At 41.6% G+C, this 24,985-nt stretch overlaps 1 protein-coding gene across 2 annotated transcripts in view; it reads right to left on the reverse strand.

Moving 5' to 3' along the window:
- Positions 1-477: 477 nt before the first annotated feature.
- The window catches only part of KLHL5 (kelch like family member 5), a 122,571-nt gene continuing 98,063 nt past the window's right edge, over positions 478-24,985 (reverse strand). For both annotated transcript variants that reach the window (XM_077477634.1, XM_077477633.1), the window contains exons 8-11: positions 22,705-22,867; positions 10,283-10,495; positions 9,049-9,220; positions 478-7,127 (exon numbers count right to left, since the gene is read on the reverse strand). In XM_077477634.1, coding sequence (XP_077333760.1) covers positions 7,071-7,127; positions 9,049-9,220; positions 10,283-10,495; positions 22,705-22,867 — 605 coding nt within the window. In that variant the 3' untranslated portion in view covers positions 478-7,070. The remainder of the gene's footprint in view (positions 7,128-9,048; positions 9,221-10,282; positions 10,496-22,704; positions 22,868-24,985) is intronic.

Genomic DNA, 24,985 nt, shown 5'->3' on the forward strand with positions numbered 1-24,985 from the left:
CCTCCATCAATAGAATGCCTTGTTTTTTAAGGAATACAAAGTGCACTCTTTTTGGGGGAGGTGGACAATGACATCATGATCTCCCCATCCAGAGGACGCCTTGCCTTTTCTGAAAAAAATGTAAGGCATGCTATGAATGGCAGCAGTGCACAGTGAGCGACCTCCTGTGGTCAGCGTGAGGTGGGGCAGCTGTCCACATAGAACCTGAGCAGAACCCAAAAGATCATAGCCATCACTGTAGTAGCACCAATTACTACAGCGATTTTCAGCTTACCCAGTGGTCCATCATGTATGAGTAATGCATACTTACATTGTTCCAAGCTGAACCAATGTAGGTTTGCAATAGAAATAATTCCTAGCGTTCAGCTTTAAAATGACCATCTACCATGCATACACAATCAACATATTCTCACAAAGCAGTAATTTGTATTTCAAGTGACTGTGTTGTTGTGTACCAATATCTTAAACACATGAATCTCAAAGTGCATAAATGTTTATTACATATTTTATAATAAAAACTTTCAGAAACAGTACATTTATAATATAAAAGGGATATAACAAGAAGTGAACAAGCACATATCAGGTGATATTGCACATAAATAAATAAAGCTTACGTATTACAAAGGAAAAAAAAAAAAAAAAACAGACAAATCAGCGGCACAGCCATGACAGCATGTAAAGCCACCATTAAGAATTGGCATTTAATTTGCAGTAATAATAGTAAAGTATCCATACAAATAGAAGCCCAGTGGTGTGTGTAATGACAGAGGAAGGCACACAGTGGAAGGTAGGTTCGTCACACAGAATATTAAACAAATCTATGTTTACTTAAAATAAATAGATACATATTGCTAGTAACCAGTTGTTACGTTTTCAAAAAACACATCCGAGAAGGAAAAAAAAAAAAAAAAAAAAAAAAAAAGCACTAATCAAGTGTGGAATGACTAAACAATGACAAAGTGACAACTGAATCACTGGGGTCCTAGAACTTTTTACTCCCTTTACTCCTGGAGCCATTTTGTTTCCCAGATCTATCTCTGCACTTTATGAATTTTATCTTTTGTAGTCTATCTCAATGTATTATACATCAGGTTTCTTTTTCAGCATAAAGGGGGATTTTTTTTTACAATTATTTTTATTGAGTACTCCACAGCAGGATTGCAAGTCCAGGAGCTAATCAAATCAGGTTCTGAGATTAGTGCTGGACCAGTGCTGTCAGTGACAGGACAGTACCAGTACTGAACCCAGCAGGTACTGACAGGAGATGCTCAGACCAAATATTTGAAAGTGGAACCGAAGGTCTGCTGTAAAACAGCGAGCAAGCACTGGCTCTTATTGCATAAGGACATGCAGTGTCTCTTCTGCAATAAAATGTCCATGCATGCCTGCTCACGGTGGCCACTGGCACTATACGAGCTCCGCCAGCTCAGCTGACAGTACCGGACTGGTCTCCGAGTGCTGGATGACATCCTCCACTGGCCAATCAAGAGGCCCAAAGACTGGCAGGGACTTTTGGGACACGTCACCCTTTAGTTCCACTTTAAAATGACACTAGAAAAATAAACTGCGTTTAGGACTCAAATGGTTGAAGAAACCTACTTTATTGGAAGACCGCAAGGTTAATTCTGGATACGGTACAAACAGGGTATAAATGTCATCTACCTCAATATTAGTGTCCCCTACAAACGCCTTGCTTCCCTGCTCATTATCTGTCTGGATGGCAGAGGATTCCACACTGAATTCAACTGGACCAAACCAAAAATGAAGCAGCAGTATGCACAGCAAGGTTTTAGCTGAAGGGGATACCAGAAATGGCCTCAATGTTTTGGCTACAGGGAAGTATACCCGTATGCCCATCCCTGCCATCCTAATGCTTTTGGTTAATAGCTTAACAAAACATTCAAGTTAGGCATACCTCTCATTGTATCAACATTCCAAAACACCACCCCCACTCCCGACATCAAGGGAAAAAGCTTTTTAATTAAAGTAAGATTACTGACTAAAGCCCGGTACACACTATCAGTTTTCTTTTTTTTGGTTCAACCTGAAAAAAAAAAAAAAAAGCTGGCCGCTTAGGTTGGTGCCACTGTACTATCAGAGGCTAGTACTGCAATCTCCCCCACCAAGCTATTGTGTTCTGACAGGGGGATGGGCTCCCCCAGCCAGAACACTCTGGTCACAGCTCTCAGCCATTGGCTGAAAGCGCTGATCAGTCAGCTGCTGGTTTTCCAGCATGCACGTCTGACAGAATGGCCGGCTTTTGTTGGACCAGCTGCCATACACACTGGCCTAATGTCGGACGGCTTTTACTGAACCAGTCGATGTCATCCGGCTCATGTGTACTAGGCTTAAAGCTGGCCATAGATCTCAATTCAAGCAGTCCCTGCTGAATGGACTGAATTTTGATCCATCTATACTCATACCCGTTAGAGAGGAGTTAATCTAATGATCGACTCCTCTTGAACAGGACTGTTTTCGTTCGATCAGTGCTGTAATGCTAATCAGTGTATTTGGACAGTGGAAGAATCCCAATGGCGCAGAGGACCACCTATCCAGCTAACTTGCGTGGATGGATTCAGTTTTTCTTGATCAGCCTCCCATGTGATTGGGAAAAAAAAAAAAAAACTGGGTCATCTATGGCCATTTTAGGATATACTTTATTCTGTATTAAAGGGGCCTGTCAGACAGTCTCAAATTCATCAGCTAAGGCTCTTTATTCTGATGCTGTGATCTGATACGAAGGACTAATATGGGTTCTGGGGCAGTGATCATCAGAGCAGCTTCATGCACAGTGACTCACCATCCCTATAACCAGTACCAGTCCTGGGAGATAGATAATGGCGGCTTTCAGCATTGGATAAGGACCCCAGCTGTGACACAAAGATTGGGACATGCTCCTTCCCTATACATTATTTGTAATATTATCTCATGCAAAGCTGGCAGCCAATCTAACCTTAAACCATCAAATACTTCTTTCTAGACACTTACTTTACCTTATTTCCATCAGCTCATTTTAGTCTAGAACAAACCAGAACTATCTATAGGGTGTGGAGATCTATTTCCACATTTCCTGAAAAACTGGCATATTATGGAACAATAAAGCAACACAAATAGCAACTAATAGCTTACCAAATATATGACGAGTTATCAATATACAAGCCAAGTCTGATGTCATTTTTGGTATTAAAATCAAGATCCCAGATAATTTTTGGTGGCAAAGCCCATACATTTTATAGCACATTCTCCAGTTATCAACACTACTTATTATTGTCCTACCTATCCTCTTTACTAAATGTAAAATTAGCGTTAACACCCTTACTTCAGTAATTAACAATTCTCCGAAGGCAGAGAACAGAGCAATGTAGAAACGGATTTAAATGTTTTTGCGTATTGTGTGTCACATGTAAGGCCTATTGTGTAGCCTTTCATCTCCAAAATATGGAAGAGGTTAAATGACTATTTAAGCCTGTCTCTGAACCAGGGGTCTCAAACTGGCGGCCCTCCAGCTATTGCAAAACTACAATTCCCATGAGGCATTGCAAGGCTGACAGTTACAAGCATGACTCCTACAGGCAGAGGCATGATGAGACTTGTAATTTCACAACAGCTGGGGGGCCGCCAGTTTCAGACCCTTGGTTCAGAGACAGGATAAGCGGTCATTTAACCTTTCAGAACACAACCTCCTTAACCCCCTTACAGTAGCAAAGTAATGGAGCTTGGCAGAAAATAGGGACATAGATATTAGTAGAGGCCTTCCTTCTTAACCAGAAAAAAAAAATTCACCTTTTTACAAAAAATGAAAAAAAGGTAAAAAAAAAAAAAAAAAAAACACAATTTCCACGCCCCTGGTCCTCGCTACATTTATCTCTGTTGATAATTACGGTAGCTTTCACTGCCCACCCAGTCAGTCCAGGGATTTGAAAGCTACAGTCAGCTTCCCCTTTGTTCCTTAGGGAATCCGGGACAGATCAATCTGTTTGGTCGCACTGGCACACAACCGCTCTGAGTTTCACCATTACATTATGTCACCTCATCAAAGGCTACAGATATACATTCATCTGCAAGAGCCATAACTCTCCTATAGAATACATTTCTAATGGAGTATATTCAGCAACAGCTTCACTTTTTTTTTATCTAGCCTAAAGGAATAATACCAAGCACTGCCACCATAATTCGCTCCTAGCTTTCCTTTTCCCAAAACAGCCCAAGTGAAAAAATTTATAATTTTCACTTTTTCACCTACTCGTCACAATTAAATGCGCAGATTACACAGGCGGTGTTTGTGTGTGCTGCAAGAAACGCTCACGAAAAGCACTTTCCTGCACTACGTTCTGGTGTGAATGGACCCTAAAAAGTAACTTTTAATGCAATGTCCATTTTAAAGCTGAAGTTTAGCAAAATATATATTGCAAAAGTGTTAGGCCCGCCACTATAAAATAGTTGAAAAAAAAAAAGGACACCGGGTTCGCACACATGCATAGTGCAGGACTTCAGTGTATCCATTACGAGTGGAGAAAATGTTTTTTAAAGCTTTCTCTGGATTTTGGTCTTCTAGAATTGGGCTTCATAGCTTGGAGATTTCAAAGTTTCTTGGGAGGGATAGAATCTTTAATCCAGTGTCCAGGTGCACACAGACCTGCACTCCTGTGGCCCACTGTCAGCTGACGTAACTGAATCAGTCCAGGCTCTAGAAAGATCTTGACTATATGATCAGGATCCACCCAGAAGCCTGGATTGGCACCTGGCTCAGCATCTCCGCCAAGAGCCTGAGCCAGTCCCTCCCACCCCCACCACAGCCCAGCGCACCAGTGAAAGGAGAGCAGAGAGCTGCTGTAACAGCTCTCTGCTAAGAGCAGGGGGAGAACTAAGTGATCAGTGGTGTTAGATCGCTCAGTTCTTACTACAGAGCCGGTTGGGAACAGATGCAGCATCGGATCAATGCTTCATCTACCCAGGTGAGTATAAATGTTTTCTTATGGAAAGCCATACTCTCTTTTAAGAGCCAGGTGGCTTGGTATTTATGTGTTATTTGTATTGGAGAAGAACCCTAGCATTGGCAATCAGTGATGTAATAAACTTTTTAAATTTGCTTTTCATTTAATAAAAGTGGGCCGCTACCAGGCACATTTAGCTAGCCAACCCCCATATAACACACACATACACACACCTGTATATTGTATATACTTGTGTTTCATGGAATTATTATTATTACCACAGCAATACTCCTAATTATGCATACAAAACTAGCTAGCTAAAAAAAAAGAAAAAAAAATTACTCTACAACTAAAGTGGCATTTCTCATCAGTAATGATGCATGTCATGCGCAGGCATGCCTTTCTTCCGGTCTCTGAATGTCTGGAAAAAGTGATTGTTAATAGCTTCAGATCTTGGGGGCAGAAATGCAGTGAAGACGGACCACAAGGGGGACCTGCCCCTTCCTCTTCCCTCACTGAGAAAAGCCCTTTCTTAATTTACACTGCACTAACACAATCTCTACAAATGGGAGAGAATCAGGTCATTCATCTGACTCTCCTATTCTGAGATTGTGTTACATGCAGTGTAAACAAGAAAATACTTTTTCTCAATTAAGGATGAGAAGGAAGGTGAATCCCCATATGGCCATTGTCGCTGCAGTTCTGCCCGAAAACTCAAAGTTATTAACCATCGTAGCGCAGGAAACTCAGACACACAGGACTGGTATTCCTGCATAGAAGATCTCTAAAGGATTGAGCTGCCTGCACAAGGTAGGACATGCTTTATTATCGATGACACTAAAGCTGTAGAGAATTTTTTTTTTAAGCTAAACTTCACCTTTAACAAAACGAAATCAGTATGAGAGGTTAAAGTGATTGTAAGGGTTAATTTAAAATTTTTTTTTTAAATAAAATGAATTTACTTACCTCCACTGTGCAGCTCGTTTTACACAGAGTGGCCCCGAACCTGCTCTTTTGGGGTCCCCCGGTGGCTTCTTCCCTCATCAGATAACACCCTAGTGGAAGCGCTTCCCCAAGGGAGTAACCTTGCGGGCGCGCTCCCAAGTCCAGCATTTGCGCCCACAGACACGAATGCCGGACTCGGGTCCGCCCCCTGCGTCACTAGATTTGATTGACAGCAGCGGGAGCCAATGGCTGCACCGCTATCAATCTAGACACTCAAGACACGATACAGCGCCTAGAGCTGGTGTGCTCGTCCCCGGCGCGAGAAAAAGAGGGTTCAGGTAAGCAAAACAGGGGCACGGGGGAGCTGCTGCACTGCAAGAGGTTTTTCACCTCAATGCATAGAATTTAAAGCCCCTTTAATTTTTTTTGTATACATACCCAGGAGTCTTTGAGATAATAACATAATTAAAATGTTCCATGAAACAAAAGTGTGTGTGTGTGTGTGTGTGTGTGTGTGTGTGTGTGTGTGTGTGTGTGTGTGTGTGTGTGTGTGTGTGTGTGTGTGTATATATATATAAAATGCATTTAAACACAACACTTTACAAAGTCACACTGCTAATGAATAAACATGAACAGCATAGATAGCTTTCGTTCTCTGTTAATTTTTTTTTCCTACAATACGTTCTCCATACAAATGTTTCTTTGAAAACTGCATTGTGTTCCTCTTCTACACATACCGTGCCAAATATAAATGGAAGGTACAACAATTTTCCACCCATAATCTGGACTTCCGCCAACTTCAAGCAGTCTTTATTGCACTTGCAGTCACATGCAGACACCTAGTGACAGCTTTGCATGACATTACAGGGAGACAGCAGCTAAATAATACTGAAACATTCTCTGATGATTGTAAACTGTTACCCGTTTTGCCCTGCAAATCATCCAGTAACATATTTAAATAAAATCTCTCTATTCTATGTGTGTGTTTTAGGTTGGTCCAATATAATATGTTAAATACTCTTTTCTTAGATAAATGATCAACATCTATAGAGTGTGCATTTAGATATAATGTGATAAATAGTAGTAGTATTTTATTTAAAACATTCACAAAAAAATATTGAGTCAATAAATATGCCATGGATAATCAGCTCTTTGGGAAGGTTTGTGCAGGTGATATACAAAACTTGCAAGCTATAGTTTCACTGTGACCAAACATGCTCCAGCTCTTCCAAGGCACAATGGGGCAACCTAAAATACAAAAAAAGAAAACAAAGAACAAACATACTATATGTTCAATGATGTCACAAATTAACTAAAATAACCATATAAATATAATTTCTTAGGGCCTGGCTTAGATTTTTAACATGCAGTGCATTTTTCTTTTTATACCTTTTTGAAACTTCTATGGTTAAACCAGGAGGTAAGAGGTGTTTTAAAGCATCATAAAGTGCAATACAACCTGTCCTTTATTTTTTTTTTAGCACACACCAACACTGTACATTGGTATGAACTAAAACCTTGCAATAGAAGGCTTTTGGCCTTGTCCTTTGTGTTGGACTGCAATGGGCAACTCAGCCCAATAGTACTAGTGTGAACAAGCCCTTAAAGAAGTGTGGGAGTCCAAAAAAACAATAGTACATACTCACCTCCGTTCTGCAGCTGCCTCCTGCCTCCTGCCAGCTCCAAGTCTGAGATTTGACAGATCACATGACCTCTGATCAGTTCTCTCTGAGCAGACGGCAGTGACTGTCACTGGGGTAAATCACTGGGGAGGGGATGGGATCAGCTGGCTCAGGCTCTCAGCAACACGCTGAGAGGCTGAGCCAGCTGCCGATCAAGCATTTGGGTTGATCCCCACATAGTCAGGATCCTTTCAGAACATAGAGCAGCTCTGCAACATCAGCTAACGGCCTCTGTGGGCTGATTCTGTACAAGTGAAGTGCATTCCTGTGACCCAGAAGGGAAGTATGGCCTTTCATCATACATCTCTTTTAGGGAATACTATGGTTATAGCTGTAAAAAAAAAAAAAAAAAAAAAAATCTGCAGATTATCTGCTGATCTTAAACTGCTCAAAGATTTTGATGGGTGTATCCGAGTCCAGAAAGGCAAGAAAGGGAATAATACATTGTTTTAACCAACACCTATATCTAGGAGCCGATTTTGCTGTAGGTGAAAATCCTGCTTGAGGGCCAGTTCACACCATAGAAACGCAGTCCGGATGCATTCCAGATGCTTTTCTGCATGCCCATTTTTGACATGTTTGAGATGTGTTCCTGATTCAGTCCAGTGCATCCCCCCCCCCTTTTTTTTTCTTAACCTTAAATAAGGACGTGTGTTCCAGTGCATTTTTGATGCTTTTTTCAGTATTCCAGTACAGTCCAGTGCAAGAAAAATGCAGCATTTTCTTTTTTTTGGAACTGGAACACACTGGAACTACAAGCACTGGTGTGAACTTTGCCATTAAAACCCATATAACCTACTTTTCATGCGTTTTTGATGCAGAAACAAAAATGCAATGGACTGCATGTGGTGTGAATTGGCCCTAAGAGTTTTTGTTGTATATGTGCAACCATCCACTAAACATTTATTTTTTAAACAAAATTGATCGACCACATGTATTTTTCTTTTTTGAAAAGAGTTCTCTGCACCTCCCTGAGATAACCTGGTATTCTGCTCTTCTCAGCCAAAAACATGGACGCTTGGTTGATCTTTTGGTGGTTAGATCATCATGGCATATCCAACTGTGTCTTCCAATATCTATAGGTTGCTTTAGACTTGCTGTCATTAAGTGACTAATGATGGCCATACATTAGTAGATTTTTGTACAAGTGACATGTTTCACGAGTACATTGGATGACTTGATGAATGTCATTCAACAGTACTTAAAAATCGAATGTCAAAAGCAAATGTTTTACGGAGTGAAAGGATTTTCCCCAAATGAAAACCACATTCACTGTTAGAAATGTGATCACGCGAGAAAACAATTTGATTCTGACCCAGTAATGATTATAAAATGGAAGGAACATTTTGAAAAACAAAATTCTACTCGTAATTGGCCAGTCTAAATTTAAGGGGGCTATAACAGATAATTTGAAAAATTAAAATCTTTTTTATTTTAAAATGTTAGTGAAATCTTTAAGAATAAACGTTGCTGCTAGAGCTACTGACCTGGCTCCATTCATTTGACTGTGGATCATATGCTTCCACATTATTAAGGTAACTTTGTCCATCATATCCACCAACAGCATAAAGCTTGTCACCCAACAGGCAGACTCCTACCGCATCCCTGCTAATGCTCATGGAGGCCACTGAAGTCCACATGTCTGTTTTGGGGTCATATCTATAAAATAAATCATATTAGTAATGTTAGTAGCACACACATATCAACAAGGCAGATGTAGCCCCATTTAACATATTTACATGAGGCCTGTACTGTAGCTTTAGGAAATACGTCCTCTTGTCTACAGCAGACTAATAGCTCCATCTCAGCCTAGGCCCTAGGCAATAATCACTAGCCTGGAGCTCCAGGACTGCTGGGCTTTTTAAGGCTAAAATGTCGATTTTTTGAAAAATTATACTGTAGCTATAAAAGTGTGAATTTATTTATGCAGCCTTGTAAAGCTATGTAAACGTCCACATAGGAACTGCCAAACTGCAGCCATCTAGAATGTTCCATGCAATGCATGTGGACTAGTGTTTTTTTCCTAAAATAGCCACCTCTATGTTAACAAATGCTATGTTGGCTTCAGCGTCTACTCAAGAATTGGCTCCTACCAAGATGTCTGGCTGAAGAGTGGTATTACAGACATTGGTCTGGGGGAAAGATTCAGGAAAAGTTGTACTGCCTACTATATGATCTGCAAAAAGTAATGTTTGTGAATGAGAGACTGGAGCATAGCAGTGGTTGCTTCTGTACAGAGAGATCCAAGACATTTCTCTGCTGCCCTGCATGGAGTGTTAGAGAAAAACGTGGATTTTAAATACAAAGCCTTTGAATTTAATTAGGTGTCAAATATATAGATTGTACTAACACATTTACCAAAAGTAATATACCATAGAAAATCAAAGCCCCATACACACTATCAGTTTTTCTGCTGAGTTTTTCCTTCAGATTTACCAAAACCATGTAGTGCAAGGGCCTGCCTGATTAGAAAAAGCAGAAAAAACGGATAGTGTGTATGGGGCTTTAAAAGAAACCAAGTTTTTCACCCCCGTTAATCCCCACAGTAATTGCACAGAAGCATTAAATCTAGCAGTACTTCAGCAAATCTTGAGTTAATTTATAACTGGCTGGTGCTTAAAATTCCAGAGAGTCTGGAATCACATTGATTTTATTAAAATCAAAATTTCTTGCTATCAGCTTTGGCAGCTTATTTCTTTAGCAGTGTAAATGAAATGTTACCTTTCTACACAGTCTGAAAGTCGAGATGTTAAATTAGAAGCTGGAGCATCATGTCCTCCAATCGCATAAAGGAAGCCATTCCATGTGGTGACCCCAACTCCACCTCTCCTCTTGGACATCTGCGCACACAGGGTCCACTTATTGGTGTGAGGATCAAAGCATTCTACAGACTTGAGGCAAGAACTTCCATCTCGACCACCCACTGCATAAAGCCTGGAGGACAACCAAACCAAAATGTGCCAGTTTATTCCGTGGATCCCACTTGCGGGCAGATGGCCCAACGTTTTATGTTTTTCAATATGAAGAGAAATGTGTACATAAATTCACATCTGTTAGACATTTTTCTTTCATTGCCAGTGCACTTCTTCCCTGTAAGGGTGGTCCGACACTGGAATTCTCTCACATAAATGGTTCTAACTACCACCTGCAATAAAGTCTAAATTTAGCCAAAATGTGTTTTGTTGCTTTGGATAGTGTGAGAAAGAGCTTTTTAAATTTCTCTCTGTGACCCAACTGAGGAGATAGTGTATTTTTGTCCAAATCCCTGTTGGAAAGATTTCTGATCCCTTGCTGAAACAGGAGTAAGTAAGGGGCAATCTACTCCAGAGATAGAAAAAAAAGAAAAAACAACAACAACTGGCAGAGTTTTTTTAACCATTCAGTACTGCATCTACACAGAAACACATTTTGCCTGGAGTTGGAACTTAATTTAAATGCAGAGAACCCATTTCTTGCTAGAAATGGCATTCCTTCCCAACAAAAATTAGTCATAATGGAGAAAAGGGTTTGCATAGGTTGGGAACTAATTTGACATTAATGTGCTCAAAAGAGAATTTAGTTTTCCCTATGGCGAGGAACCAAATTATCACCAGCAACGTACTAATCTTTCCTAATGATTTGATTTTCAAGAAATCATTTAACCACTTGAATCTCCTGTGTGGGTTCAAAACTGTGATGGAACTATGGCTATTTGTTCTAGTGCTGTTTTAAAATAGCTTTTTTGGCTTCAGACCCCTTCATAGGAGAGACTGTAAAAACAATACTACACTGTGTTTACATAGGAAGTGACATGACATCACAGCACTTCCTGCCAGTATGAAGGCGCCCTTTCCAGCCTCTCCCCCTGCAGCTCTAGATAATGGTTATAGTGAACTACCATTGGCTGCCCATTTATATTCATAAATTAAAAAAAAATATTTCTGCACTGTGGTGGGGCAGCAGTTGACACAGATAAGATTATTTATAAGTTGGGGGAAATAACCACTTGGCGCCCAAGCTACTTCATATGACATCGTGGGCTTTGTGGTGTAATATCTGAATGATGCCTGAGGCCACAGACATCATTCAGATATCGGCATTTTCAGCCGGCGATTCCCTGCACCATAAGAATGATCATAGCGGCTGTTCCACCGCTTGATCGTTCTTACGGGCGGTGGGAGGGGACGCCCCCCCCTCCCACCGCCCTCCGGTGCTTGTACCGACTCACCGCTTCCATCTGTGAGTCAGTCACAGGATCCACCGCCCCCCAGATGATACCATAGAGATTTACGGCGGACCAGATGGTCCCCGGAGTCTCTATGATCATTCGGAGGCCGGGCGCGATGTTATGACGTCACGCCCGGCCTCTGCATTCAAATTAACGGCGCCGCTTTGGCTAGGAAGCCAGGATCATTTTTTTATTATTATTATTATTTTAAGCTTCCCAGCCTAGAGGTGAGATATGGGGTCTTATTGACCCCATATCTCACTGTAAATGGGTCCGATCGTGCCATATTCCTATTACAATGGATGTTTACATTCCTTGTAATAGGAATAAAAGTAATCAAATTTTTTTTTTTTTAAAGTGTCAAACTAAAAAAATAGATATAAAATTAACAATAACATTTTTTTAAAGCGCCCCTGTCCCCGTGAGCTCGTACGCAGAAGCGAACGCATACGCAAGTCCCGCCCACATATGAAAACTGTGTTCAAACCACACATGTGAGGTATCGACGCAAACGTTAGAGCGAGAGCAATAATTCTAGCCCTAGACCTCCTCTGTCACCCAAAACATGTCAAAAGTAAAAAAATGTAAAGCGTCGCCTATGGGGATTTTGAAATACCAACGTTTGGCGCCATTCCACGAGCGCATGCAATGTTGAAGCGTGACATGTTGGGTATCTATTTACTCAGCGTATCTTCCTCTTTCACATTATGCAAAAACATTGGGCTAATGTTACTGTTTTATTTTTTTTTAAAGCTTGAAACTTTTTTTTTTCTGAAAAAAACATGTTCGAAAAATTGCTGCGCAAATACCGTGCAAGATAAAAAGTTGCAATGACCACCATTGTATTCTCTAGGGTCTATGCTAAAAAAATAAAAATAAACATATATAATGTTTGGGGGTTCTATGTAATTTTCTAGCAAAATAATTATGAATTTTACATGTAGGAGACAATCACGGACAGTACTCAATTTTCACATGTAGGAGAGAAATGTCAGAATTGGCCTGGATGCGAAGTGGTTAAGTAAAAGTGTGTAGCACCAAAAGTAAATGAACAGCAATGATATGAGAATACTGTTTTATACATGGATAGCACATTGAAATAGAGTCCAAAAAAGTGTTAAAGTGAAAAAATGCCAACATGAAAAAGAAAAGATAAATAAATAAATATATATATACACACACACACTTAATTTTGACTTGCCTGTAAACTTAAAGTCCAATCATGTGGATGGAAATCGACAATATAGTGAAAAATATAGATTTAAATGCATGGTCCCATGATAGGATCAGCAATATAAATTTATAGGTGAAAACACAATAGTTCAGTGCAAAGACATGCACAAAAATTTGGTGGCGACTTGAACAATGAAGAGGTGATACAGTACAGTGCTCCAGAATCATCCACTGCCCTTGATAACCTCCTATTGGATGAAAATCTTCAGGAGCAGACACTAGTGCTGACATCAGGTCACTGTCCGATATCGGGTCAGCAGTGGCACCCATTGTCATATGTTTTTAGGATTCATTTTATTTTGGCTTTTAACTTACAATTCCGATAAATACTACACTATGGAGACTTCATCTGGCTCTCTGTGAGCTTTATTTACTACAGCTACATCTGGATGGTGCGAGATGCTGAACAGCCTTGCCCACAACAGATGGCGGATCTACACTGAGTGCTTGTTTGCTGTAATGGCAGCCAGCTTTTCTGGTGAGTGTCCATTACACAGGGGTGTGGGAGAGGATTCTAGAGCACTGTACTTGATCACCTCTTCATTTTTCAAGTCGCCACCAAATTTTTGTACGCATCTTTGCACTGAACCATTTTGTTTTCACCTAGAAGTTTATATTGTTGATCCGAACATGGCACTGTGCATTTAAATCTATATTTTACACTATATTGTTGATTTCCATCCACATGATTGGACTTTAAATTTACAGGCAAGTCAAAATTCCTCTAATGCAATTTAATTGTACAATACAGGACACAGGAATGGATTTTAAAGTGGATGTAAACGCTCAGGGTTTTTCACCTTAATGCATTCTATGCATTAAGGTGAAAAACCTCCTTTGATGCAGCTGTCTCCCAGAGCCCCCCCCTTTTACTTACCTGAACCTGGTATTTCCAGCGACTAGGACAGTGTCGCTGCTATCAAATCCAATGATGTGGGAGCTGGGGCCGAGTCCTGCTGTCTGTGTCAATAGACGCAGCAGCAGGACACGGTAGCACTCCCACACGAGTGTGGGTCTCCAACGGGGCACTCGAGAAGAGACTGAGCCATGGGCGCCACTGAGGGACCCCAGAAGAGGAGGATCGGGACTACTGTGCAAAACCAACTGCACAGAGGAGGCAAGAATGACAGGTTTGTTTAAAAAAACAAAACAAAAAACAAACAAACCTTTAGATATCCTTTAAAGTTAATGTAAACTCTCCACCAGTATAAACTAATGGCACGGTATTAATGTATATATATATATATATATATATATATATATATATATATATATATATTACACATGCAAGCCGCCTGCATGTAGCCCTACATTGAAAATGTCACACCCTTAAGCAGCAGGAGACCTGCAAAACTCTGGAATCAATGGGTGGGTCATGTTGCTGGAGCTCAGTGGGCGGAGTCGTGGTGTCACAAGACTCCCCGCCCACCTCTACACTCTGCTATTCCTGAGTTTTGAGTAACATTCAGTCAAAACTCAGGAAAGGCACCACATGACTTCAGCATGCCCAATCATGCTGAGGTGTGGAGCAGCCAATTCTGGGAGAGCTGGAGAAGAAAGGAGGGGGGGGTATGAAGCTGGAATTGTAAACACAAATTTCGTTCGCTGGTTCATGAGATAAGAAATCAGATGTTGGTCACAGTAGTGGGAGATGTGGCGACACAAACTCATCTGTGTATCATTTGTCATCTTACTACTAAAAAGACAAAAACGATTGCCCAGAGCAGGTTTAACCACTTGCCGACCGCCGCACGCCGATGTATGTTGGCAGAATGGCACGGACCAGCAAATGGGCGTATAGGTACGTCCCTTTAAATTTGCCGCCGTGTCATCACGTGTATGCCGCAAGCGCGCTCTCCTGGGTAGGACCTCCGCGAGTCCAATCGCGGGTCCTGCAGACTCGATCGCCACGGGGATATCCACGATCGTGTCACAGGGAGGAAGAACGGGGAGATGCTAATGTAAACAAGCATCTCCCCATTCTGCCTAGTGACAGTGTCACTGATCTTTGCTCCCTGTGATTGGAGCAGAGATCAGTGACATGTCATACACAGCCACACCCCCCCCCCCACAGTTAAACACTCCCCAGGGCTCACTTAACCCCTACACTACCACCTAGTGGTTAATCCCTTCACTGCTATTGTCATTTACACAGGAATCAGTGCATTTATATAGCACCGATTGCTGTATAAATGACAATGGTCCCATAAATGTGTCAAAAATGTCCGATGTGTCTGCCATGATGCTGCAGTCACGATAAAAAAAAAAAAAAAAAGATAGCTGATTGCTGCCATTACTTGCAATAAAAAAAAAATATTAATAAAAATGTATAAAAAAAAAAAAACTATCCCCTATATTGTAAACGCTATAACTTTTGCACAAACCAATCAATAATCACTTATTGCAATTTTTTATTACCAAAAATATGTAGAAGAATACGTATCGGCCTAAACTGAGAAAAAAAAATTTTTTTTTTTTTTTTTTTTTAGATATTTTTGGGGGATATTTATTATAGCAAAATGTAAAAAATAATGCTTTTTTTCAAAATTGTCACTCTGTTTATTGCGCAAAAAAGAAAAACCGCAGGGGTGATCAAATGACACCAAAAGAAAGCTCTATTTGTGGGGAAAAAAATGACTTAAATGTTGTTTGGGAGCCACGTCGCACAACTGCACAATTGTCAGTTAAAGCGACGCAGTGCCGAATCGCAAAAAGTGCTCTGGTCTTTGGCCAGCAAAATGGTCTAGGGCTTAAGTGGTTAAAGTGATTGTAAACAATTTTTTTTTTTTTTTAATAACAAACCTGTCATACTTGCCTCCACTGTGCAGCTCGTTTTGCGCAGAGCGGCCCTGATCCTCATGTTCTGGGGTCCCCCGGTGGGTCTCGTGGCTCCTTTCTGCATCAGATAATGCCCTAGGCGAAGAGCTCTCCCGAGGGGGTTACCTTGCGGGGGCACTGCTGGGTCTAGCATTTAAATCCATGGACACGAATGCCGGACTAGGCCCCGCCCGCGTCACTGGATTTGATTGACAGCAGTAGGAGCCAATGGCTGCGCTGCTATCAATCTTTACAATCAGGACACGAGACACCAGCTAGAGCTGGTGTGCTCGTCCCCGGGGAGAAAAAGACTGGGTTCAGGTAAGTAAAATGGGGGCTCTGGAGCATTAAGGAAGATGTTTCACCTTAAAGCATTGAATGCATTAAGGTGAAAAACCACGAGGGTTTACAACCCCTTTAACTCTTCGTGGCAAGACTAGTCACAGATGACTTGACATCCTCTACTGTACCAGGTAGAAGTCTTGATTACATTTTTTTTTCAGGTTTACATCCACTTTAAGTCCAGCATAAGACAGATACAGCCAGTGGGTTTTGGTACCGTGAACAGGTCTCAGTAGAATCCCTTGAACCTGTCCTGTGGCAGTACTGGTACAATGACTACCTGGGACAAGGGGTGGTGCAGGGCCTTTTGCAAATCTGACTGCCCTAGCACCAGTTCTCGACTGATTTGACAGAAGAAAGCGATGAGGAGGTAGTTTTAAATTATATATTGTATCCTTTGAAAACCACCAATTAAACCCACAGGTCTGGGACATCTGTGATCCAGATGGATGCAAACTTCAACAAACATCCCCCAAATCTTAAAGAGTGGGGCACCCCTTAATTATGAAGAGGGCTTTGGGGGAGGGCTTGGTGGCCTTTGTGGGCCAAACCTTGTGCCAAAAAAAAAAAAAAAAAATAAAAAAAAAAAAAGTAGGCTTTGAAGTTGAAGCGTGGAGGTGCCCTGTGTTTTGAGGGGCTAGGGGCATCTTAAGAGGTCTTCCTTGAAATAGTAATTGTACAAGGCATTTCTTACAGGCAGGTTCTGCTGTCCACACTTATCCAGAGAATCTTGCGCATATGAACAGAAATGAGAGCCATTCTGAATATTTGTCTCATGACATGTTCTAAGGCATCTACACACAAAAGAGGAGCAGATGGAAGTTGTTGCAATTGCACTGCAACTGCCTAATCCTGAAAGACAAGGTCATATTGGTTGATCTTTTCCCTGGTCCATTTAACTGTGGTTTGACATACTGAAAAAGCAGCCAGAGCCGGCTGTACAGCTGGGTCTGCCAGAATAAAGAGCTTTTAAAAGAGTCTCAAATTTTCTGTCCACACAGATGAACAGATGAAACACCTTCAATGGGTACAGTGAGGTGTTTGTTTGGGAAAGAGACAGCAGGGTCAACCACAGAAATAGTCCACTTCTATGTAAACTCGAACACCTTCTTGCCCAGCCTATAGTAAAATGACGGCCATGTGGGAGAACCTTTGTTCTGGGAGGACGTCATATGATGTTCCCCCCAGAACACAGGGCCACGCAGCAGCAAAATCTGTCACCGGCGGTGTCCACCGCCGCCAGTGTCATGCGATCGCTGTGAGCAATCACAGCAGACATGACAATTGTAAACAATGGATGGTTTTGTAACTAATTGGTCACAAAGAACACATGGTACAGATAGGCAAATCACAGCCCATCTGTACCATGTATACAACACACAAAAAAAAAATTCTGATAACTTCCCCAGAGCAGTACAGTGTTACTATGGTAACACTGTATTGCTCTGGGCACAGTGTGCTAGCAAAAAAAAATTTAAAAATAGAAGAAAAAAAAAAGTAATCCAAAAAAATAAAAAATTGAAAAAAATAAATAAAAATAACCCTGATCACCGCTAAACCAGTTCTATTATAAGACTGTACTGCAGTGGTCATCAACTCTGTCCTCAGGGCCCACTAACAGGCCAGGTTTGCAAGATCACAAATACATCACAGGTGACATCAGTGATTGCAGTATTCTAGTCTGCATCTCCCCAAGGTAATACATAAAACCTGGCCTGTTAGTGGGTCCTGAGGACAGGGTTGATGGCCACTGCTGTACTGCACTGGTGACAGCAGGGCTGGGGCAAGAGTTTTTGTCTACTTAGGCGAAGGTGCATTCTGCCACCACCCCTCCTCTATGGCAGTCCTGGAGCCATTTTGAAAAAAAATTCTATTTTTTGTTTACATGTTTTAAAATTCATTTTAGACCTTAAGATTACCTATAAACCCCAAAATATATATATTTTTTTAAAGCAGACACGCTAGAGAATAATATGTTGGTAGTTCTAATTTGTTATCTTGCACAACAGTAGCACAACTGTTTAGGACCCTACAGGTCATCAGTTTAGAGTTACAGAGGAGCACTGGTGCTAAAATTATTTCTCTCACTCTGTGTGTGCTCATATACATTTGCTGTTGCTGTCATCATAAATACAATTGCGGTTTTCATAAATACAAGCAATTTTGTAGGTGTGGGTGTGTGTGTGTATTTGTACATAACTTATTTGCCATCACATAGGGGTCCAATAGCCCACTATATGATAGCATATACAATATCTCACAAAAGTCAAGTTTTTGTAAATATTTTATTATAGATTTTCATGTGACAACACTGAAGAAATGACACTTTGCTACAATGTGAGTGTACAGCTTGTATAACAGTGTAAATTTGCTGTCCCCTCAAAACTCAATACACAGCCACAAATGTCTAAACCACTAGGAACAAAAGTGAGTACACCCCTAAGTGAAAATGTCCAAACTGGGCCCAATTAGACATTTTCCCTCCTCGGTGTCATGTGACTCATGTGTCTCAGGTGTGAATGGGGAGCAGGTGTGTTAGATTTGGTGTTATCACTCTCACTCTCTCATAATGGTCACTGGAAGTTCAACATGACACCTCATGGCAAAGAACTCTGAAGAGCTGAAAAAAAAAAAAGAATTGTTGCTTTACATAAAGATGGCCTAGGCCAGTGATGGCGAACCTTGGCACCCCAGATGTTTTGGAACTACATTTCCCATGATGCTCTGGCACTCAGCTGTGTAGTTGAGCATCATGGGATATGTAGTTCCAAAACATCTTGGGTGCCAAGGTTCGCCATCACTGGCCTAGGCTATAAGAAGATTGAAAAGACACTGAAACTGAGCTGCAGCACGGTGGCCAAGACCATACAGTGGTTTAACAGGACAGGTTTCACGAAGAACAGGCCTCGCTATGGCCGACCAAAGAAGTTGAGTGAACGTGCTCAGCATCATATCCAGAGGTTATCTTTGGGAAATAGATGTACGAGTGCTGCCAGCATTGCTGCAGAGGTTGAAGGGGTGGAGGGGCAAGCCTGTCAGTGATCTGGCTATCAGTTTGCATGGCTGTCTTCCCAGAAGGAAGCCTCTTCTAAAGATGATGCAAAAGCAAGCCTGCAGACAGTTTGCTGAAGACAAGCAGACAAAGGACATGGACTACTGGAACCATGTCCTGTGGTCTGAGGAGACCAAGATAAACTTATTTGGTTCAGATGGTGTCAAGCATGTGTGGCGGCAACCAGGTGAGGAATACAAAGATAAGTATGTCTTGCCTACAGTCAAGCATGGTGGTGGGAGTGTCATGGTCTGGGGCTGCATGAGTACTGCCAGCACTGGGGAGCTACAGTTCATTGAGGGAACCATGAATGCCAACATGTACTGTAACATACTGAAGCAGAGCATGATCCCTTCCCTTTGGAGACAGGACCGCAGGGTAGTATTCCAACATGATAACGATCCCAAACACACTTCCAAGATGACCACTGCCTTGCTAAAGAAGCCAAGGGTAAAAGTGATTGACTGGCCAAGCATGTCTCCAGACCTAAACCTTATTGAGCATATGTGGGACATCCTCAAACGGAAGGTGGAGGAGGGCAAGGTCTCTAACAGCCACCAGCTCCGCAATGTCATCATGGAGGAGTGGAAGAGGACTCCAGTGACAACCTGTGAAACTCTGGTGAACTCCATGCCCAAGAGGGTTAAGGCAATGCTGGAAAATAATGGTGGTCACACAAAATATTGACACTTTGGGCCCAATTTGGACATGTTCACTTAGGGGTGTACTCACTTTTGTTGCCAGAGGTTTAGACATTTGTGTGTTGAGTTCTTTTGAGAGGGCAGCAAATGTACACTGTTATACAAGCTGTACACTCACTAATTTACATTGTAGCAAAGTGTGATTTCTTCAGTGTTGTCACATGAAAAGATATAATAAAATATTTACAAAAATGTGAGGGGTGTACTCACTTTTGTGAGATACTGTAGGGGACAGGTTCTCTTTATGGAGACACCCTGGGTCTATTAGATCCTGGATGTCTACTCTCCAATTCACTTCAGCTGAAGGAACACAGACCTTGTTCCATCAGCTGCTTCCTCCAACACTGATCCTGGAGAATGACTGTTTCAGTTGAGGAAGTGACACTTCCTGGTCTGTGTACAGGAGGTCCGCTGAGCTCCCACTGCCCTTCCCAGTGACACCTACTATGACAACACTGGCCCCGCGCTGGGGGGAAACATGGCACATCGTGGTGGTGGTAGTCGCTATTGCGGTTGGGAGTGTGTAAAACTAAAAAAACATGTCTGCGACACTGTAAAAATCCAAATCCCCAACAATTTTGTTTGCATTTTACCGCCCCCTATCCTTGCACCCTAAGGCGGCTTAAGCCGCCTAAGCTGCCTATTGCTAGTGCCAGCCCTGGGTGACAGTATGTAAAAAAAAAAAAATTTTTTTCCAAATAACCGTGACAAAAAATTACAGCTTCAAAAAAAATAAAAACTCACCATGCCTCTTACTAAATACCTTGATACATTGGACCGTCTACTGTCCAAAAATAAGTAATATGGGGGTATTTATTCTGTCCTAGCATTTTCAGGCCTCAAGAAAAGGAGATCAGCACATCAGGATTGATCAATTTTCCGATATATAGCATAGTTTGTGGACTCTAACTCTTCTTCGGACTAAACAATATACACTGATTTGGGGTATTTTCACCAAAGAAATGTAGACGAATAGATCTTGACTTAAATTTCTGAAGAAAGATTATTTGCAAACTTGTATAACAGAAACAAAGAAAAAAAAGATATTTCTGTTGTTTTCTTTGTTTATTTTAGCAAAAAATAAAAAATAAAAAAAAAACAGAGTTGACTAACCACTTGCTGCCAAATCACGTACCTGGCAAGTCATTTGATTTCAAGTGGTTGTACTGCAGCTGCAGGCATTACCCTGGTACCGTTTTGTTTTAGGCAGACGGTTGGCTCTCTCGTAATAACAACCGGAGCGGCTTACCAGCCTCCTGGTTGTTATTACAAGCAGCGGGAGAGGACGTCCTTCCACGGCTCGCACAGGCTCTCCAGTCCTACTGGGAGACCAGAGTAAAGCCAGGATCGGTTTTGATTGGGTCTCCACTATGGTAACCATGACATTACTTTTGGTTTACCTGCATCTTAAAAGGTGCCATTTTTTTGAAAGTCAAAAGTATTCAAAAACAGCGTTTTGAATGCTTTCAAGTGCAAAAGAAGGGATTTGAAGGTCTTACAGACAACAGAGCCCTCCATTAAAAAAATAAAAAAATAAAAGTCACATGCCTATTGCTGTCATAAGGAAATTTACATTCAGTGTAACAGCAAAAAAATTAAAAATAAAAATAAATAAATAAAAAGCAACAGTGTAAAAAAATAAAAAATTGAAAAAGTAAACAAAAAGTCCCCGAAAATGCCTGGTCCTCAAGTGGTTAAATACCACCAAAAGAAAGCTGTTTGTGTGAAAAAAAAAAAAATCATAAATATTTCTTATGGGTACAGTGTTGCATGACTGTGCAACTGCCATTCAAAGTGTGACAGGGCTGAAAGCTGAAAATTGGCCTAGGCAGGAAGGGGGTAAAAGTGCCCGGTATTGAAGTGGTTAACTGGAAATCTTTGGGCTGGGGCATGTTCGGATCGAACCTGCCAGGAAGCTAGCACTGTACACTGCCAATCATAGGCAACGTGTGTATGTGCAGCTGCGGGTCAAGAAATGCCTTACTGTCTGACTATTGGTATGCAGTGACGGCTTCCTGGCAGGTTCGATCAGAACACGCCCGAGCCCATCATTATTCAGGAGCGACTACACATCTGTTCATAAACCGTGAATATTTTTTCAAGGCTTAGTTTGTGCCCAAAGGGGCATGGACAAGGAAAAGAAGAATCCAACTGTAAAATGCCAAGGCTCTTGTGGACAGAGGTTTTCAACACTGACAAAGCATATTTTGGGAAACTCTCTCTTCAATATAGCGATAGCGTGGGGGAGAAAAATCCATCCAGCAGCTTCCGCCAACACTGCCTCTACGTCCTCTTCATTACCCTGTGATTCAGGATCCTCTGGACTGGCATATCAGGGTGCCGTTCTAGTAGAAGAGGTGGGATGTCTTTGAGCTTTGGACAAGGATGGCTGCATTAGGGCCATAATATGAGAAATTGTGACATGCATGCAGAAAATTCTGCTTTTGTCAAAAAAGGCCACTTGTTGCGTGCCTGAAATAGAGCTAGAATCAGATGCTTATGTTGGTGTTAAGACCAGTTCCTGATTAGGTTCAGCAACTGGTTGCCCCAAAGTTGCCCATGTCCTGTACTGAACAATACTTACGCCCTCTGGCTTATTTAAAATGTAATCCTCTTTTTTTTCTTTTTTTTTTATACACCTGATCCTTAGATACATTGAGAGAAAGGACAAGTCAAGTTCTAATGGAAGTACTGGCATGCAAAATCATTTTTTTACTCACCAGAAAAAAAATTAAAAAAAACAGTTGAACCACATTATTGCTAATAACAAATAGAACATTAATTTACTTACTTTCCACCAAGGACCTCTACACCAACGGTGCTTCTCGGTGTGGACATACTAGCTACAAAATTCCACTGCCTGGCCTGAGGATCCCATCTCTCCACTGTGTTCAAATAACTCCAGCCATCGTGACCCCCAACAGCATACATGGGACCTTCCAAAACTGCCACACCTATTAATACACAGACTCAAATTATACATCTTATAGTTATAACTGATGAAAGTTATGGCTTTGCTCTTTATAGCAGGGACTATGGCATGTATGATAAGAAATGTAGACTTAAGTGGGGTACACACTATAAGAAAATCGGGCGAACGATCGTCCGATTTTCCTCATTGTTTTACAGCAAATCGGAACCGATGAACGAAAATGGGTACAAAAATTCTCATATGACAGACTTTTTTGTCGTTTATGGTTTCTGATCACATGCAGTGTTTTTCCGTGTAAAAAAACAGTACACATTAAAACGAAAATCATTCGTTCTGTTCCCATACGAGAACATTTTTGGAGTTTTGTCCCTTCAGGAATTTTCGCACGAAGATTCGGAATCGGCTGTCGAAGTTGTGTACGCGCTATATGAAAATTCTTTGGAAGAAAATTTTCACCCGATTTTCTTATAGTGTATACAAGCCTTAACACAGCATCATTAAAAAAGATACCTGCCAACAAGCAAAAGGACACAATTTAAGGTTTCCATGGATTCAATGGAGGTCAAAACATGCACAGACATGGTCTCACACACCTGTTTCTGCCCCAGAGACTCCTTATGCTAGCCATACATGCATAGATTTCTCTTGTTCAGCCTGAAATACCTGAACAGTGATTGCATCTGATGGGACACAGTCACTGTTCACTGTATTTTTCGATCCATTCCTTTGATTTTTCTAGGGTGGCGCTACACTCCGCCCTCCCCTCCCTAACCGTTGCTGTGCAGAAGTAAAATTTCTGTCCAGGGTTGCGTTTGTGTGTGTGTTAGGACACACTTTGGTCTTTTTGCCCTATATCTTTACACCTAGCACCCACTCCTCACACAACCTTGTATATGTTAAAAAAAAATTTGATGTCCCCTCCAGTATACCGATGCTCACAGTTTAACCACCATAAGGGCTCTTTCACACAGATGTTGAAAGTTAGCAGCTGGGTCATGTTTTTACCACTTCCCAACTGCCTATCAAAGTCACTCAAAATTGTTAAAGTAGGGAGCAGATAAAAGTAGACAATGCAGCATTTGTGTTGCCTTGTGTCACCGGGAAGCAAAATGAGTGCTGCTTGCAAAATTGGTCAGGCATGGATGCTCTTGAGTTCTATTAAATCAAGCCACAAACTAGCTGCAAATGTGCCTATGGCATTTATGGGCGTTTAAGGTGTGGTTGCAAAGAGCTAAAGACTTGTTCACACTTGCTGTTGTGATGCAGTAAAACCTTGCAGTAAAGCTGCTCTCCATTTACTTGAAAACACAGCAGCCGGGGGCATACACATGTGCAGCAGGAAGAACAACCCTGGTCACATTCAGCGTGGTTGCAAAGCGTCAATGCCTGCCAAACTCTACAGACAGCATTATTATTGTCTCACTGTAACGCAAAGCAACACTAATGCTGCAGTGTGTACACCTCCAACTTCTCCCTATTTTAACAATTTTGAGTAGCATCGATAGGCAATTGGTAAGCTGTAAAAACACGACCCAACCGCTTATATTCAACGCCGGTGTGAAAGAGCCCATACAAAAAAATCTCACAGGGCGTTCACTGATGCAACTCGAATGCCTGAGCAACACATCTAAAATGCTCATTAATGTTATGTTGCATTGATGAATGTTAAAGGCTGCTTTAGAATGCAACATCTGTTAAATCGTTCTTCAGAAAGCATTTGACAGGCCATGAGAATTGTGTAATCTCCTCCCCGCCTGCTTTAACACCTTACAACCTGCACTAGCAGGCTGCAACTGGATGCATTGCATGAGGTTAAAAGGTGCTTGCCGAGCGTCCCCGTGCACTTGAGTGGATGGTGTACTATGTCCTCCAAAAACTTCAGGGAGTGTAATTCCTGCAACCGCATGTGTACACTCCCAACCACTGCCTCTGCAGCCAAGTAGGGTAGTGGTTGGGGGGGCGGTAAAAGCACTTTAGAGTATAAGCATTAACCCATCAGTGACCATTCTGCAGTGCATGAGCATTATCCTCTCAGTGATCAGCCAACACATAAAAGCAGTATTGACCGCTCAGTCCCAGAGCCCAGAGGTGATAGCCCTTCATTAATCTGTCTGCAGTGTATGTACTCTACTTCAAGAGC

Source organism: Lithobates pipiens, unplaced genomic scaffold, assembly GCF_037356315.1.
Source record: "Lithobates pipiens isolate NorthernLeopardFrog02 unplaced genomic scaffold, aLitPip1_a1.2 Scaffold_13, whole genome shotgun sequence".
Lineage (NCBI taxonomy): Eukaryota > Metazoa > Chordata > Amphibia > Anura > Ranidae > Lithobates > Lithobates pipiens.